The sequence below is a fragment of the Anomaloglossus baeobatrachus genome, chromosome 4, assembly GCF_048569485.1.
Source record: "Anomaloglossus baeobatrachus isolate aAnoBae1 chromosome 4, aAnoBae1.hap1, whole genome shotgun sequence".
NCBI lineage: Eukaryota > Metazoa > Chordata > Amphibia > Anura > Aromobatidae > Anomaloglossus > Anomaloglossus baeobatrachus.
In genome coordinates, this window is record NC_134356.1 from 207,915,138 (window position 1) to 207,929,291 (window position 14,154).

Consider the following 14,154-nt stretch of genomic DNA (forward strand, 5'->3'; position numbering starts at 1 on the left):
ATTGTTGACGCCATATTCATTTTTCTTTCCTTTTGCGCCTTTTCTTAAGTATACTTTGTGTTTTTTTCAAGTCGACCACTGTGGGCAATGTTTAACGTTTCCAAATGTTTTCGTCTTATTTATTATTTGTGACTTTTCGAAAAGTTAAAAAAAATTGTACTCCCCGCCCCATCCCCAGAGTGATTTTATGTTCCCCAGATACTTTGGCACACGTTTTGGGTGACTTTTCGGGCAAAAATGATTAACATTTTTAAGTGTGCATAAAACTCAAGTAGTACGCTCATCATTTTGAAGTATTGTATTCCATTAGACAAAAAATAAACATTTATGAGTTTGCGCAAATTTCAAGAACCACTCTCATCTTTTGGAAGTATGGTATTCCATAAGGCAAAACAGGAAAGGTATCTATTTTCAATATTATTATCAGTAATTTTTATAATCTGACTGGTGTCTTTTTTTTTTTTAGATAAATGAAAAAGAAATCACAATGAGAACTGAGGATAATGGCAACCTCAAAGCTATTCATCGCAGCTCTAAGCCACCAGGAACCATACACCTGGAAGAAAAAGAGAAGAAAACCATTCCATTACAAACCCATTTAGTTGAAAAGATAAGGAAAACCTGTAGCTGCTCCCCTACTGAAGCCAAAGATGCACTGCTCAGCTTTCTGCCTGTGCTACAATGGCTCCCTAAATATAAACTGAAAGAATACTTGCTGGGAGATGCAATGTCCGGCCTTATAGTGGGTGTTCTGCTTGTTCCACAGTCCATTGCTTACTCACTTTTGGCCAGTCAAGAACCTATCTATGGTCTTTACACCTCATTTTTTGCATGCATTATATATTTTTTAATGGGAACCTCTAAGCATATTCATGTTGGAATATTCGGGGTGCTATGCTTGATGGTGGGTGAAATTGTGGACCGAGAACTGCAAGCTGCGGGTTATGATAAATTGAATGACCAAGGAGGCCAACTGTCAACAGTTGGGCTAATGACCAATGAAACACTTGATGCTAATCAGACCTCACGGCTGAGCTGTGATCGAAGCTGCTATGCTATTACAGTAGGAGCAACAGTTACATTTATGGCTGGAGTTTATCAGGTATGTTGTGAAATGGTAAAAAATGGGACACATTGTTAAATATCTCTTGTTCATCAGTAGGATCAATCCTTCTAAGCCGTTTATATTGATTTCTAGGCACTGGTGGACACAGACAGAAAAGTGCTGTAGTGCAAGAACAATATATGGACCCTTTGCAGCCTAAAAGCTCATCAAAAAGCACAACTCCACCTACGTTGGAGGTGGTCATGGGCCCCCCCAACCTTTTGGGCCCCTGTGCAACTGCACCAATGATATATCCTCCCCTGCATGTAGGTCATGGAAAGTTGACTAAAATAATACATTGATATCTGTGATCCGAGGTCTTATTCCTGAGCAAATGTCTTAATACGTAAATGAGCTATGAAATCTAAGGACCTGACACAGATCTCCTGGAGGATCTGCCTCCACAGCTTATTTTAAATGAAAGGCGTTACCAGTGTGACATGTAGTCTATATTTAAATACACTCTGGAGGCAGATTCTGGGTAGATCTATGTCCGGCCCATAGATCTTAAAAGCTCATTTATGACGCCCCTGACCATATCAGGGTATCACAGGGAACTGCACTCCTTTCTCTTATGGTGCAGAACTCATCCTCCATGGTTCTGGGATCCTAACTCTGGTATTGTTTTGCATCAGCACACAAATTCTAACCACAGCTCACACCACACCCTGTCAGGCACACCAGTGGGTGGTCTAGCTGAAAAAGCGCCACCCGCCTAAGGGTCAGGCAGACTGGTGGGAGGGACATAGTCAGTTCAGTAGTAGCTCCCAAAGAGTGAGGAGCTGGGAGTAGCAGCTCCCTAGAGTTGAGTAGTAGCCCTCAGAGAGTGAGGAGCTGACTGAGGGAGCTGTAGCTCCCTGGGAGACTTTGGTTAGGTCGCAGACGATGGTCTGGGTCGGAGGAGTCGGAGACCCGGTCGCAAAGTATTGAAACAGGGTGCCCAGACTTAGTTTTGGAGAACGGTCGGCACTGGAAAGTCCAGTAACCGGACCGGTAATGAGCACAGTAGGGTACAGGACCCTAAATCAGGGAGTAGATTCACGCAACCTGGTAATTCACCTGTGGAGGATAGTCTCTTTATAAACTTTCCCCAAGAGCTCAGAGATCAAAGGCACCAACACAACGAGGGGGGATAGGGCTTTCCAGCTTATGTGGCCTACAGAAATCCCAAGTGTCAGCCTCGAGAGCACAGCTTCCCTATTTAAATATAGGGAGCGGGACCCTGACAGCTTCAGGCCAAAGGGTCACTTAGGAACCTCTACAATTGTGCATGGAGGCAGGCTCCAGATCACTAAGCAATACCAGCGGGGACGGATTCCCGGACGAGCTCCCCAGAGTGGCACCTGCACCCAGAGACTTAGGGGTACTTTGCACACTACGTCATCGCAAGCCGATGCTGCGATGCCGAGCACGATAGTCCCCGCCCCCGTCGCAGCTGCAATATCGTGATAGCTGCCGTAGCGAATATTATCGCTACGGCTGCTTCACCTACACTCACTTGCCGTGCGACGTCGCTCTGGCCGGCGAACCGCCTCCTTATTAAGGGGGGCGGGTCGTGCGGCGTCACTGCGACGTCACACGGCAGGCAGTTTATTAACCCTTTAGGGGCTTCACAGGAATAAATGCAAAGCGGAATGAATAAAAAAAAAAATACATTTTATTAAAAATGTTGCTTTAGCCCCAATTTATTCACTTTCAGAAGAAATAGCATGAAAAAGTAGACCCCAAAATTTGATACCCAGTTTCTTATGAGCGCGCTGATACCCTAAATATGGTTGGAAACCTCTGTTTGGACAAACGAGAAGGCTCGGAATTTTGGAACACAAATACTGGCACTATGTTGCCATTCCAAGGCATCTAAACAGCAGAAACCCCCCACAAGCGACCTCATTTTGGAAACTAGACCCATCAAGGAATTTATTTATGGGTGAGAGGAGCATTTTGAAGCCATAGGTGCTTCACAGAACTTTTTAAAATGTGGATATGAAAATGATGGTTATGTTTTATTCCACTAAAATGTTATTTTAGTCCAAGATTTGTAATTTTGACAATGGATAATAGGAGAAAATGGACTTCATAATTTGTTACGCAATTTCTCCTGAACACAGTGATACACCCCGTAAATTGAAAATTGCGCTCTTCCCACTACAATAATGCCACATGTGGTCGCATACTGCGGTTTAGGCACAGGAGACTGTGAGGGAGAGGGTATTTAGATTTGGGAGCACAGACGTCAATGGTGGTGGGAGCCATATCACTTTTCCAGAGTCATTGTTCTATCAGCAATGTGGAACCCCTCATATTTCCAGTGATAGATGACAGACCTGGGTAGGGACTGGGTTTGTGTGGGATAAGTTAGGGGGGTTTTATTGGTAACATTTTGGGGTACAGAATATTTTTTGATTCCTTTCAGTATTAAGCCTGGGATCACATTCTTGTGCTCTGTGTTGAGCACTTACGTTGATTTTTCTGTGTAAATCCCCCCAAAATCTGATTTAGACAAAACCCCTGATGGAACTACTCACTCTACTGAGGCAGATGAAGACACTTTGGATTCTGTTTAGCGCCTAAAATGGTGCGACATTGCCGTGCCGGAACAGAGACTAGACAGAATCCACAGTGTCTCCATCTGCATCATTATAATGATTGGTTCCCACAGGGATTTTGTCTGAATCACCTTTTTTTGGATTTACGGATTTTTCTGGATTTATATGGAAACCCAGACATAATGCTCAGCAGAGAGTGCAGGATAAATATCAGCCGAGACTTTATCCGATTTTTAAGAGGCAGAATGAAGAAATAGACAGCCGTACATAAATAGTTTTTTTGAGTTTTATTGCGCTGTTCACTTTGCGATATTACTGTTAAGATGGATTTATTCTGCTGGTTGGTGCGATTACAGCGATACCAGATTTATATAGTTTTTGTTCTGCTTCTATCACACAGTAAAAATATTTTTTTCTATAATACATAGTTTTTCCATCGCCATGTTGTGAGAGCAATAACTTTTTTATTTTTGGCAAACGGCTCTGTATGAGGGCTTATTTTTTGCACAACCAGTTGGAGAAATGTTTGGGACCATTTTGGGAAACATAACATTTTTTGATTGCTTTTTATTCATATTTTTCAGATGAAGAATGAACAAAACCACGAATTCACTTATTTTTTCTTACATCTATTTTTTGCGCGGTTCACTGTACGGTAAAAGTGATAAGACCGATGTATTCTTTGGGTCAGTACAGTTGCATCGATACCAGACTTATATCGCTTTTTTATGCTTTGCTACTTTTACACACTAAAATCTATATATTACAAACATTTACTTGCTGTTGTATCGCCATATTCTGTGAGCAGCAATTTTTTATTTTTTTTTAAAATGAGCCATATTAGGGCATGTATTTTGACATTTTAATCTCTATAATTTTTTTACCTTTATGTCTTTTTAATTGCTTTTTATTTCCTTTTCTTTGTGTCAGTATAATGAGGAAATTACTTTTTTGGCAGGTTTTTTTTTTTTTTTTTTTTTTTACAGTATTTACAGAATAAGCAACGTGACATTTTCATAGATCGGACCTTTCTGGACGTGGCAATGCCAATCATGTGTACATTTTCTTTTTTATACACAAAATCTGCGTTTCTAATGGCAAAACGGGTTTTCATGATTTGTTTGCACCTTTTTTGTGTGTTCTGTGTTTCATTTTTTTTACACATCTTATGTAACTTTTTATTTTCTCACTTAGACCCAGTTTGGAACATGATTTTTTTCTCACATTGATCACTGATCTCCTGTGCTCCTGTACTCATGTACATCAGCACAGATCAGTGTCAGTTTCTCACTGATTGCCTATAAGACCCAGCTCATAGCTGAAACTTACAGGTCACCATACCGTAGGGTCATCAGCTGACCCCCAAGGTGCCATGGCAATTATCTGCACCCACAATTATCATCGCTTTGGGCCATTCCTGCATTGGGTGGGTTTTAACCCCTTTATCAACGTAGATACCACTGTCACAATTGACAGTAGTATTTAAGGAGTCATTCGGCCCCGTTCAGTTTCAAAACTGGTCGGGGCCAGTGCCCGTGTGTGTCAGCTGTCATGTACAGCTAACACTCACGGGATTTCCATGCACAGTTCCGCGTTATTCACTTATTTCTTAGTGCCTTAGGAATAGGGCCCCTCAACGAGCGCCGTTAAAAGGCATGTCGGTGGTCATTAAGGGGTTAAGAACTTTTGTGGATTTCTCTGGAATAAAATGTCAGATCGTAGATTTCAAGGTAACATTTTTTCCAATTCTCTATGAACTACATACAGTTAGGTCCAGAAATATTTGGACAGTGACACAAGTTTTGTTATTTTAGCTGTTTACAAAAACATGTTCAGAAATACAATTATATATATAATATGGGCTAAAAGTGCACACTCCCAGCTGCAATATGAGAGTTTTCACATCCAAATCGGAGAAAGGGTTTAGGAATCATAGCTCTGTAATGCATAGCCTCCTCTTTTTCAAGGGACCAAAAGTAATTGGACAAGTGACTCTAAGGGCTGCAATTAACTCTGAAGGCGTCTCCCTCGTTAGCCTGTAATCAATGAAGTAGTTAAAAGGTCTGGGGTTGATTACAGGTGTGTGGTTTTGCATTTGGAAGCTGTTGCTGTGACCAGACAACATGGGGTCTAAGGAATTCTCAATTGAGGTGAAGCAGAACATCCTGAGGCTGAAAAAAAAGAAAAAATCCATCAGAGAGATAGCAGACATGCTTGGAGTAGCAAAATCAACAGTCGGGTACATTCTGAGAAAAAAGGAATTGACTGGTGAGCTTGGGAACTCAAAAAGGCCTGGGCGTCCACGGATGACAACAGTGGTGGATGATCGCCGCATACTTTCTTTGGTGAAGAAGAACCCGTTCACAACATCAACTGAAGTCCAGCACACTCTCAGTGAAGTAGGTTTATCTGTCTCTAAGTCAACAGTAAAGAGAAGACTCCATGAAAGTAAATACAAAGGGTTCACATCTAGATGCAAACCATTCATCAATTCCAAAAATAGACAGGCCAGAGTTAAATTTGCTGAAAAACACCTCATGAAGCCAGCTCAGTTCTGGAAAAGTATTCTATGGACAGATGAGACAAAGATCAACCTGTACCAGAATGATGGGAAGAAAAAAGTTTGGAGAAGAAAGGGAACGGCACATGATCCAAGGCACACCACATCCTCTGTAAAACATGGTGGAGGCAACGTGATGGCATGGGCATGCATGGCTTTCAATGGCACTGGGTCACTTGTGTTTATTGATGACATAACAGCAGACAAGAGTAGCCGGATGAATTCTGAAGTGTACCGGGATATACTTTCAGCCCAGATTTAGCCAAGTGCCGCAAAGTTGATCGGATGGCGCTTCATAGTACAGATGGACAATGACCCCAAGCATACAGCCAAAGCTACCCAGGAGTTCATGAGTGCAAAAAAGTGGAACATTCTGCAATGGCCAAGTCAATCACCAGATCTTAACCCAATTGAGCATGCATTTCACTTGCTCAAATCCAGACTTAAGACGGAAAGACCCACAAACAAGCAAGACCTGAAGGCTGCGGCTGTAAAGGCCTGGCAAAGCATTAAGAAGGAGGAAACCCAGCGTTTGGTGATGTCCATGAGTTCCAGACTTAAGGCAGTGATTGCCTCCAAAGGATTCGCAACAAAATATTGAAAATAAAAATATTTTGTTTGGGTTTGGTTTATTTGTCCAATTACTTTTGACCTCCTAAAATGTGGAGTGTTTGTAAAGAAATGTGTACAATTCCTACAATTTCTATCAGATATTTTTGTTCAAACCTTCAAATTAAACGTTACAATCTGCACTTGAATTCTGTTGTAGAGGTTTCATTTCAAATCCAATGTGGTGGCATGCAGAGCCCAACTCGCGAAAATTGTGTCACTGTCCAAATATTTCTGGACCTAACTGTACCCATATAAATGGCTTAGGAGGGTTGATCCTACTGACAAATTCCCTTTAAAGAGGACCTGACACTCGCTCAACAAAAGAAAAGCGCTAAATACCTTCTAAAAAGCCCTGAGCTTGCTTTTGAAGCATCAAAGATGAAATATCTGCTTGTAGTTCAACTGGACATTTCTTCAGAGTCGTCTCTGGGGACGTGCACCTTGATCCCTTCCTCCTCGAAGCTGCTAATCACAGCACAGCAGGATCCGAGGTTGCTAGCATCTGAGCTGATTGGCTTGCGTCTAGGAGGGAGAGGTGCAAGCTCATGACTCCAGAGAAGACTCTTGAAAAGCAAAAAATGTGACTATGTCTTCAATGGACTCACACAGCACAAAACAGAAAAGAGTTGTAGAATCAGGAGCTCACAGTTTTTTACAAGGAATTGAACTAATTTTTTTGAGCAATTAATAGTCCACATTAATTTCACTTGAAAGAGTAAACATTGACTTATTGTCCACATACAGTAAACAGAATATACATATGGAGCATTAAAAATCTACATCACCTTAAGGCCACTTTACATGCTGCGATATTGCTAGCCGATGCTAGCGATGTCGAGCGTGATAGCACCCGCCCCATCGTACGGCCGATATGTGGTGATCGCTGCCGTAGCGAACATTATTGCTACGGCAGCGTCACATGCACATACCTGCCCTGCGACGTCGCTGTGACCGGCGAACCGCCTCCTTTCTAAGGGGGCGGTTCCTTCAGCGTCACAGCGACATAACTAAGCGGCCGCCCAATCAAAGCGGTGGGGCGGAGATGAGCGGGACGAACATCCCGCCCACCTCCTTCCTTCCTCATTGGTGGCGGGACGCAGGTAAGGAGAGGTTCCTCGTTCCTGCGGTGTCACACGGAGCGATGTGTGCTGCCACAGGAACGAGGAACAACATTGTTACTGCAGCACCAACGATATTTGGGAAGAGGGGGGCATGTCACCGATTAGCGATTTTGAACGTTTTTGCAACGATTCAAAATCGCTAATAGGTGTCTCATGCAACGACATCGCTAAAGCGGCCGGATGTGCGTCACAAATGCCGTGACCCCAACAAGATCGCTTTAGCGATCTCATAGCATGTAAAGCCACCTTTAGTGTCAAGATATAGTCTAATTCTAGATTGATTAGATGTCCTTATCCAAAAATTGATAACTGAGAATCATATTGTGTGAAAATGGGAATGGGAAATATCTTTATTGTCTATCTGAAGTCAAGTCAGTCAGTATACATAGATTCTGCCAAAGTATAACATTTCTCTACAGGTGTGTAACTTGCAGTTTATTCAAATTCACATCAAATTAACTAGGTTGTAATACCACGCACGACCTATCAACTTGTATGTTCTGTTTCTGAAAGCAGCCATGTTATCCCATTTCCTTTTCTCTAAAGTGCTAATCTGAGAATCAAAAGAATTATACCCATCTCTACTTAGAAACTCCAATATTCCGCTATCTAAGGTGCCCAGGCAACAGAAAAGTGATGGGTCACTATCCTAGGTTCTGCAGAATAGCTAAAGTAAGTGACTAGAGAGATATAAGTGAATCTTCCAAAATTAGGCATATTCACTTGAATCAGTTGATAGATTTGATTCTGTCAGAATAAAGCATTTAATATAATCTGAGGTCTCTGCAGACCCTGAAGCATAATAAACAAGGAGCCGGAAAGGGTTTAAAAAAAAACCAAAACTCACTTGTTTTAGCCTGCCCCTGATCTCTTGTGCCGCTGCAGCTGTCAGCCCACTCCTCGTAGCTTTTGATCAATGCTCATTCTTCAAACCAATTTTTCAGTGCTGACTATGCTTCACATCATCGCTCGGGGTGCTATGCCTTTCAGCAGCCATGAAAGCATGTAGTTAATGATTTGTGCTGCCCCACATGGTCACTTAGGACACAACACACATAATGATGAGCATTATTCCATGCGTACAAGTGAGGTGTGACAAATTTGTCATTGTCATGGCATTGCACCCTATGTGACTGTATGAAGTTCCCTTACGGGAGTCATAAGTGAGCTAAAACCATGCTGGACACCAGGAATATGGTTATTGGTAAGTATTTTAATACAATTACACTACACACTTTGGAGTGCTTCTTTAATAGTGGGATATTTTGCAAGGGAAAAATGTGCCTACTATTAAAAGGCATGCGATTCCAACAGCAGTGTGCGCTGTGAGGTTTCAGAAGTATGTAATCACATAGAATGACTGCAGGCTTTCATCACAAACTTGGACAAGTTCCTAAATGCTCTTAACATAAATACAAATATAGTAACACTTAACTTTTTTAGATAGCACAATACTTTGTAAATATGAACAGATATTACGTAATCTTACAAGTTAGGGATTGTTTGATGTGTACAGAAACAGAACCAATAATGGCAGGAATACATCACCAGTATCACCATCATTACAGAAATACATAATCAGACCCACCAGCAGTACAGAAATACATCACTAAAACCTCCATCAGTACAGAAATACAGCATCACAACCAACATCACTACAAAGATAATCACCAGAACCACTTTCAGTATAGAAATAGATCACCTAACCCGCCGTCAGTACAAAACGTAATCTCCAGTGGCACCATCAGTACATGAATACATCACCAGAACCACCATCAATAGAGAAATACATAACCAGAACTACCATCAGTACATGAATACAATCAATTACAGTGTCAGATCAGCCCCTTATACAATAGTATATTATGAACCTACAATGTCTAGTATGTTGTTAAAAATGGTAAAGAGATGCTGGGAGTTACCAGTCATCTTCATCAGATGGTGAGCTATACAGAAACCACAGTACTAATGAGGTTCAGGCAGTATCACAAATAAACATTTATATCTATGTACCTTATCGATTACATCTTCTCTGAATGAAGTCATTCTCTTCTCAATCTAGTCTAGATACCATGATGACTTTTCACATCCACAGCTCATCTTTGTAGACTTCTCTCTTCTCCGGTCTTCTGTAGCACATCTTAACATGATGCCATTAAAATTAATGGAATTAATATAATACTTCTGAATAAAAATATCTGTCCTATGTTGTGCCCCTGAATAAATGATTGCCCCAACTGTGCTCCCTGCATAATATATGACTCCTAGACTGTCTCTCTTATGATACATGACCTCCTAACTGTCCTGTCCTTTCCATACTAAGCAACCCTTTTTAGAATGTCCTTTCACACTGTGTCCCCATATACTGCCTAGTCTACTTTTCCCCCTCTTGACACTCCCCCCTCTGCATACTGTCCCTTCCATGCTGTGTATTTACAGTGTTCACCCATTTGCTCTGTTTTACTTCCCCAACACATTACTCAGTCTCTATACTGTACCTGTCATACTATTTCTGTCATACTACCCCCTAACACATTTTTCCCACATACATTTCTCCACCACACTGTCCCCTTATGCTCCCCTCATTTGCCTCTCACACATCTCCCCCATTACCTTGTAAAACTGTAGGGGGGAAAAAAGCGCAATAGGGTCTTACCCGGTATGAGGGTAGACAGATAAGACAAAGAAGCACTCACCTGGTGAGGTTGTGCCAGTCACAACCCCTTATGATAGCCTGTGAGTGCCCAGTGGTTTAGCTGCAGCCCCGGGAGAGGAATTTTGTATCACACAGGTAGAAGAGAAGACCGGGTTTATGCCGTTTAAAAACCACTGATGCGTGTAAATTAAAAGATTTCCTTTTTATTTGACAGTTCCAAAAAACAAGGAAATCTTTTAATTTACACGCATCAGTGGTTTTTAGCGCGGCATAATCCCGGTCTTCTCTTCTACCTGTGTGATACATCTCCCCCATTGTCTCACCCTTTTCATATTTCCTCCAGCTTCCTTAGATTGTCTCTTCACACATTTTTTCACCCCATACTGTCTTCTCACATTTTTGCACATGCCTCCCCATACTGTCCATTCACACATTCTCCTCGCCCATACTTTCACCTCACACATTCCCCCGGTTCTCATAGTTCTCACATATCCCCCCCTGCTCCCGATATTGTCTTCTCACATATTTCTACACCCTATACTGTTTACACACACATTTCCCCTCTTCCTCTCCTAAAAGAGTGCAATCAAATTCAGGATTCGGGCACTTCACACATTTTGTCAGTTAAACAGCCAACTTACAGTACAGCGGAATCCTACTCCGGAGGTGGCAAAATGAAGCCTCCTATGACATATTTTGGATCGATGCATTAGACAGCCTGACAGTGCCGCCATTTCTTCTATACAACCCTGCTTGCATCAGTCAGGTATGCTATCAGTTTTGCATACGGACAGCACCCAAATGTTTAATATGTTCACCTGAAGCCCGTACAGCTATTACATTTCATATAGACCCTCTTATATCAGCTAAAACTTGTGCAATAAATGAGTTATGTACAGCTAATTCTATTCATTACATTTTATACCACAAGAGGGCGCCTGAGGAGCGAATGGAAGAACAGATGTACATACACTAATTATGTGGAGCAAAGAGTAGTAAATTAGTAATGCAATAATGAAGCAATAGATGATAGAAAATTAGCCATTCGCGAGGTTTCGTAATAATCAGAAACTCAATTTAAAGCATCGGAATATATAAACTCTGTCATGACTATGATAATGTACTGCTACTGCAAATTACTGTGGGAAAATAAAAGAAGAGGCATGTAAAATATACAACTTACACACTATAAATACTAGTAGAAGTATTATCAACAACAAAACCAATTGTCTGGATAACAAGATGCCATATACCGGAGATTCTGCCGCTCATCTATACATTGCTTTTTTCTTCTGGGCAGTGGGGGGCGTAAGTGCACATATACAGTATATATATATATATATATATATATATACACATATATATATATATATATATATATATATATATATATATATATATATATATATATATAGTGCCTACAAGTAGTATTCAACCCCCTGCAGATTTAGCAGGTTTACGCATTCGGAATTAACTTGGCATTGTGACATTTGGACTGTAGATCAGCCTGGAAGTGTGAAATGCATTGCAGCAAAAAAGAATGTTATTTCTTTTTTTTTTTTTTTTAAAATTGTGAAAAGTTTATTCAGAGGGTCATTTATTATTCAACCCCTCAAACCACCAGAATTCTGTTTGGTTCCCCTAAAGTATTAAGAAGTATTTCAGGCACAAAGAACAATGAGCTTCACATGTTTGGATTAATTATCTCTTTTTCCAGCCTTTTCTGACTAATTAAGACCCTCCCCAAACTTGTGAACAGCACTCATACTTGGTCAACATGGGAAAGACAAAGGAGCATTCCAAGGCCATCAGAGACAAGATCGTGGAGGGTCAGAAGGCTGGCAAGGGGTACAAAACCCTTTCCAAGGAGTTGGGCCTACCTGTCTCCACTGTTGGGAGCATCATCCGGAAGTGGAAGGCTTATGGAACTACTGTTAGCCTTCCACGGCCTGGACAGCCTTTGAAAGTTTCCACCCGTGCCGAGGCCAGGCTTGTCTGAAGAGTCAAGGCTAACCCAAGGACAACAAGGAAGGAGCTCCGGGAAGATCACATGGCAGTGGGGATATTGGTTTCAGTCAATACCATAAGTAACGTACTCCACCGCAATGGTCTCCGTTCCAGACGAGCCCGTAAGGTACCTTTACTTTCAAAGCGTCATGTCAAGGCTCGTCTACAGTTTGCTCATGATCACTTGGAGGACTCTGAGACAGACTGGTTCAAGGTTCTCTGGTCTGATGAGACCAAGATCGAGATCTTTGGTGCCAACCACACACGTGACGTTTGGAGACTGGATGGCACTGCATACGACCCCAAGAATACCATCCCTACAGTCAAGCATGGTGGTGGCAGCATCATGCTGTGGGGCTGTTTCTCAGCCAAGGGGCCTGGCCATCTGGTCCGCATCCATGGGAAGATGGATAGCACGGCCTACCTGGAGATTTTGGCCAAGAACCTCCGCTCCTCCATCAAGGATCTTAAGATGGGTCGTCACTTCATCTTCCAACAAGACAACGAACCAAAGCACACAGCCAAGAAAACCAAGGCCTGGTTCAAGAGGGAAAAAATCAAGGTGTTGCAGTGGCCTAGTCAGTCTCCTGACCTTAACCCAATTGAAAACTTGTGGAAGGAGCTCAAGATTAAAGTCCACATGAGACACCCAAAGAACCTAGATAACTTGGAGAAGTTCTGCATGGAGGAGTGGGCCAAGATAACTCCAGAGACCTGTGCCGGCCTGATCAGGTCTTATAAAAGACGATTATTAGCTGTAATTGTAAACAAGGGTTATTTCACAAAATATTAAACCTAGGGGTTGAATAATAATTGACCCACACTTTTATGTTGAAAATTTATTAAAATTTAACTGAGCAACATAACTTGTTGGTTTGTAAGATTTATGCATCTGTTAATAAATCCTGCTCTTGTTTGAAGTTTGCAGGCTCTAACTTATTTGCATCTTATCAAACCTGCTAAATCTGCAGGGGGTTGAATACTACTTGTAGGCACTGTATATATACAGTCATATGAAAAAGTTTGGGCACCCCTATTAATGTTAACCTTTTTTCTTTAAAACAATTTGGGTTTTTGCAACAGCTATTTCAGTTTCATATATCTAATATCTGATTGACTGAGTAATATTTCTGGATTGAAATGAGGTTTATTGTACTAACAGAAAATGTAATTTAAACAATGCAATCCGCATTTAAACAAAATTTGACTGGTGCAAAAGTATGGGCACCTCAACATAAAAGTGACATTAATATTTTGTAGATCCTCCTTTTGCAAAAATAACAGCCTCTAGTCGCTTCCTGTAGCTTTTAATGAGTTCCTGGATCCTGGATGAAGGTATATTTGACCATTCCTGTTTACAAAACAATTCCAGTTCAGTTAAGTTTGATGGTCGCCGAGCATGGACAGCACGCTTCAAATCATCCCACAGATGTTCAATGATATTCAGGTCTGGGGACTGGGATGGCCATTCCAGAACATTGTAATTGTTCCTCTGCATGAATGCCTGAGTAGATTTGGAGCAGTGTTTTGGATCATTGTCTTGCTGA

The 14,154-nt window shown here is 41.5% G+C and overlaps 1 protein-coding gene across 2 annotated transcripts in view; it reads left to right on the plus strand.

Annotated features, from left to right (window-relative positions):
- The window catches only part of SLC26A2 (solute carrier family 26 member 2), an 86,008-nt gene that overhangs the window by 48,505 nt on the left and 23,349 nt on the right, over positions 1 to 14,154 (plus strand). For both annotated transcript variants that reach the window (XM_075344638.1, XM_075344639.1), the window contains exon 2: positions 467 to 1,102. In XM_075344638.1, the coding sequence (XP_075200753.1) occupies positions 467 to 1,102 (636 nt within the window). The remainder of the gene's footprint in view (positions 1 to 466; positions 1,103 to 14,154) is intronic.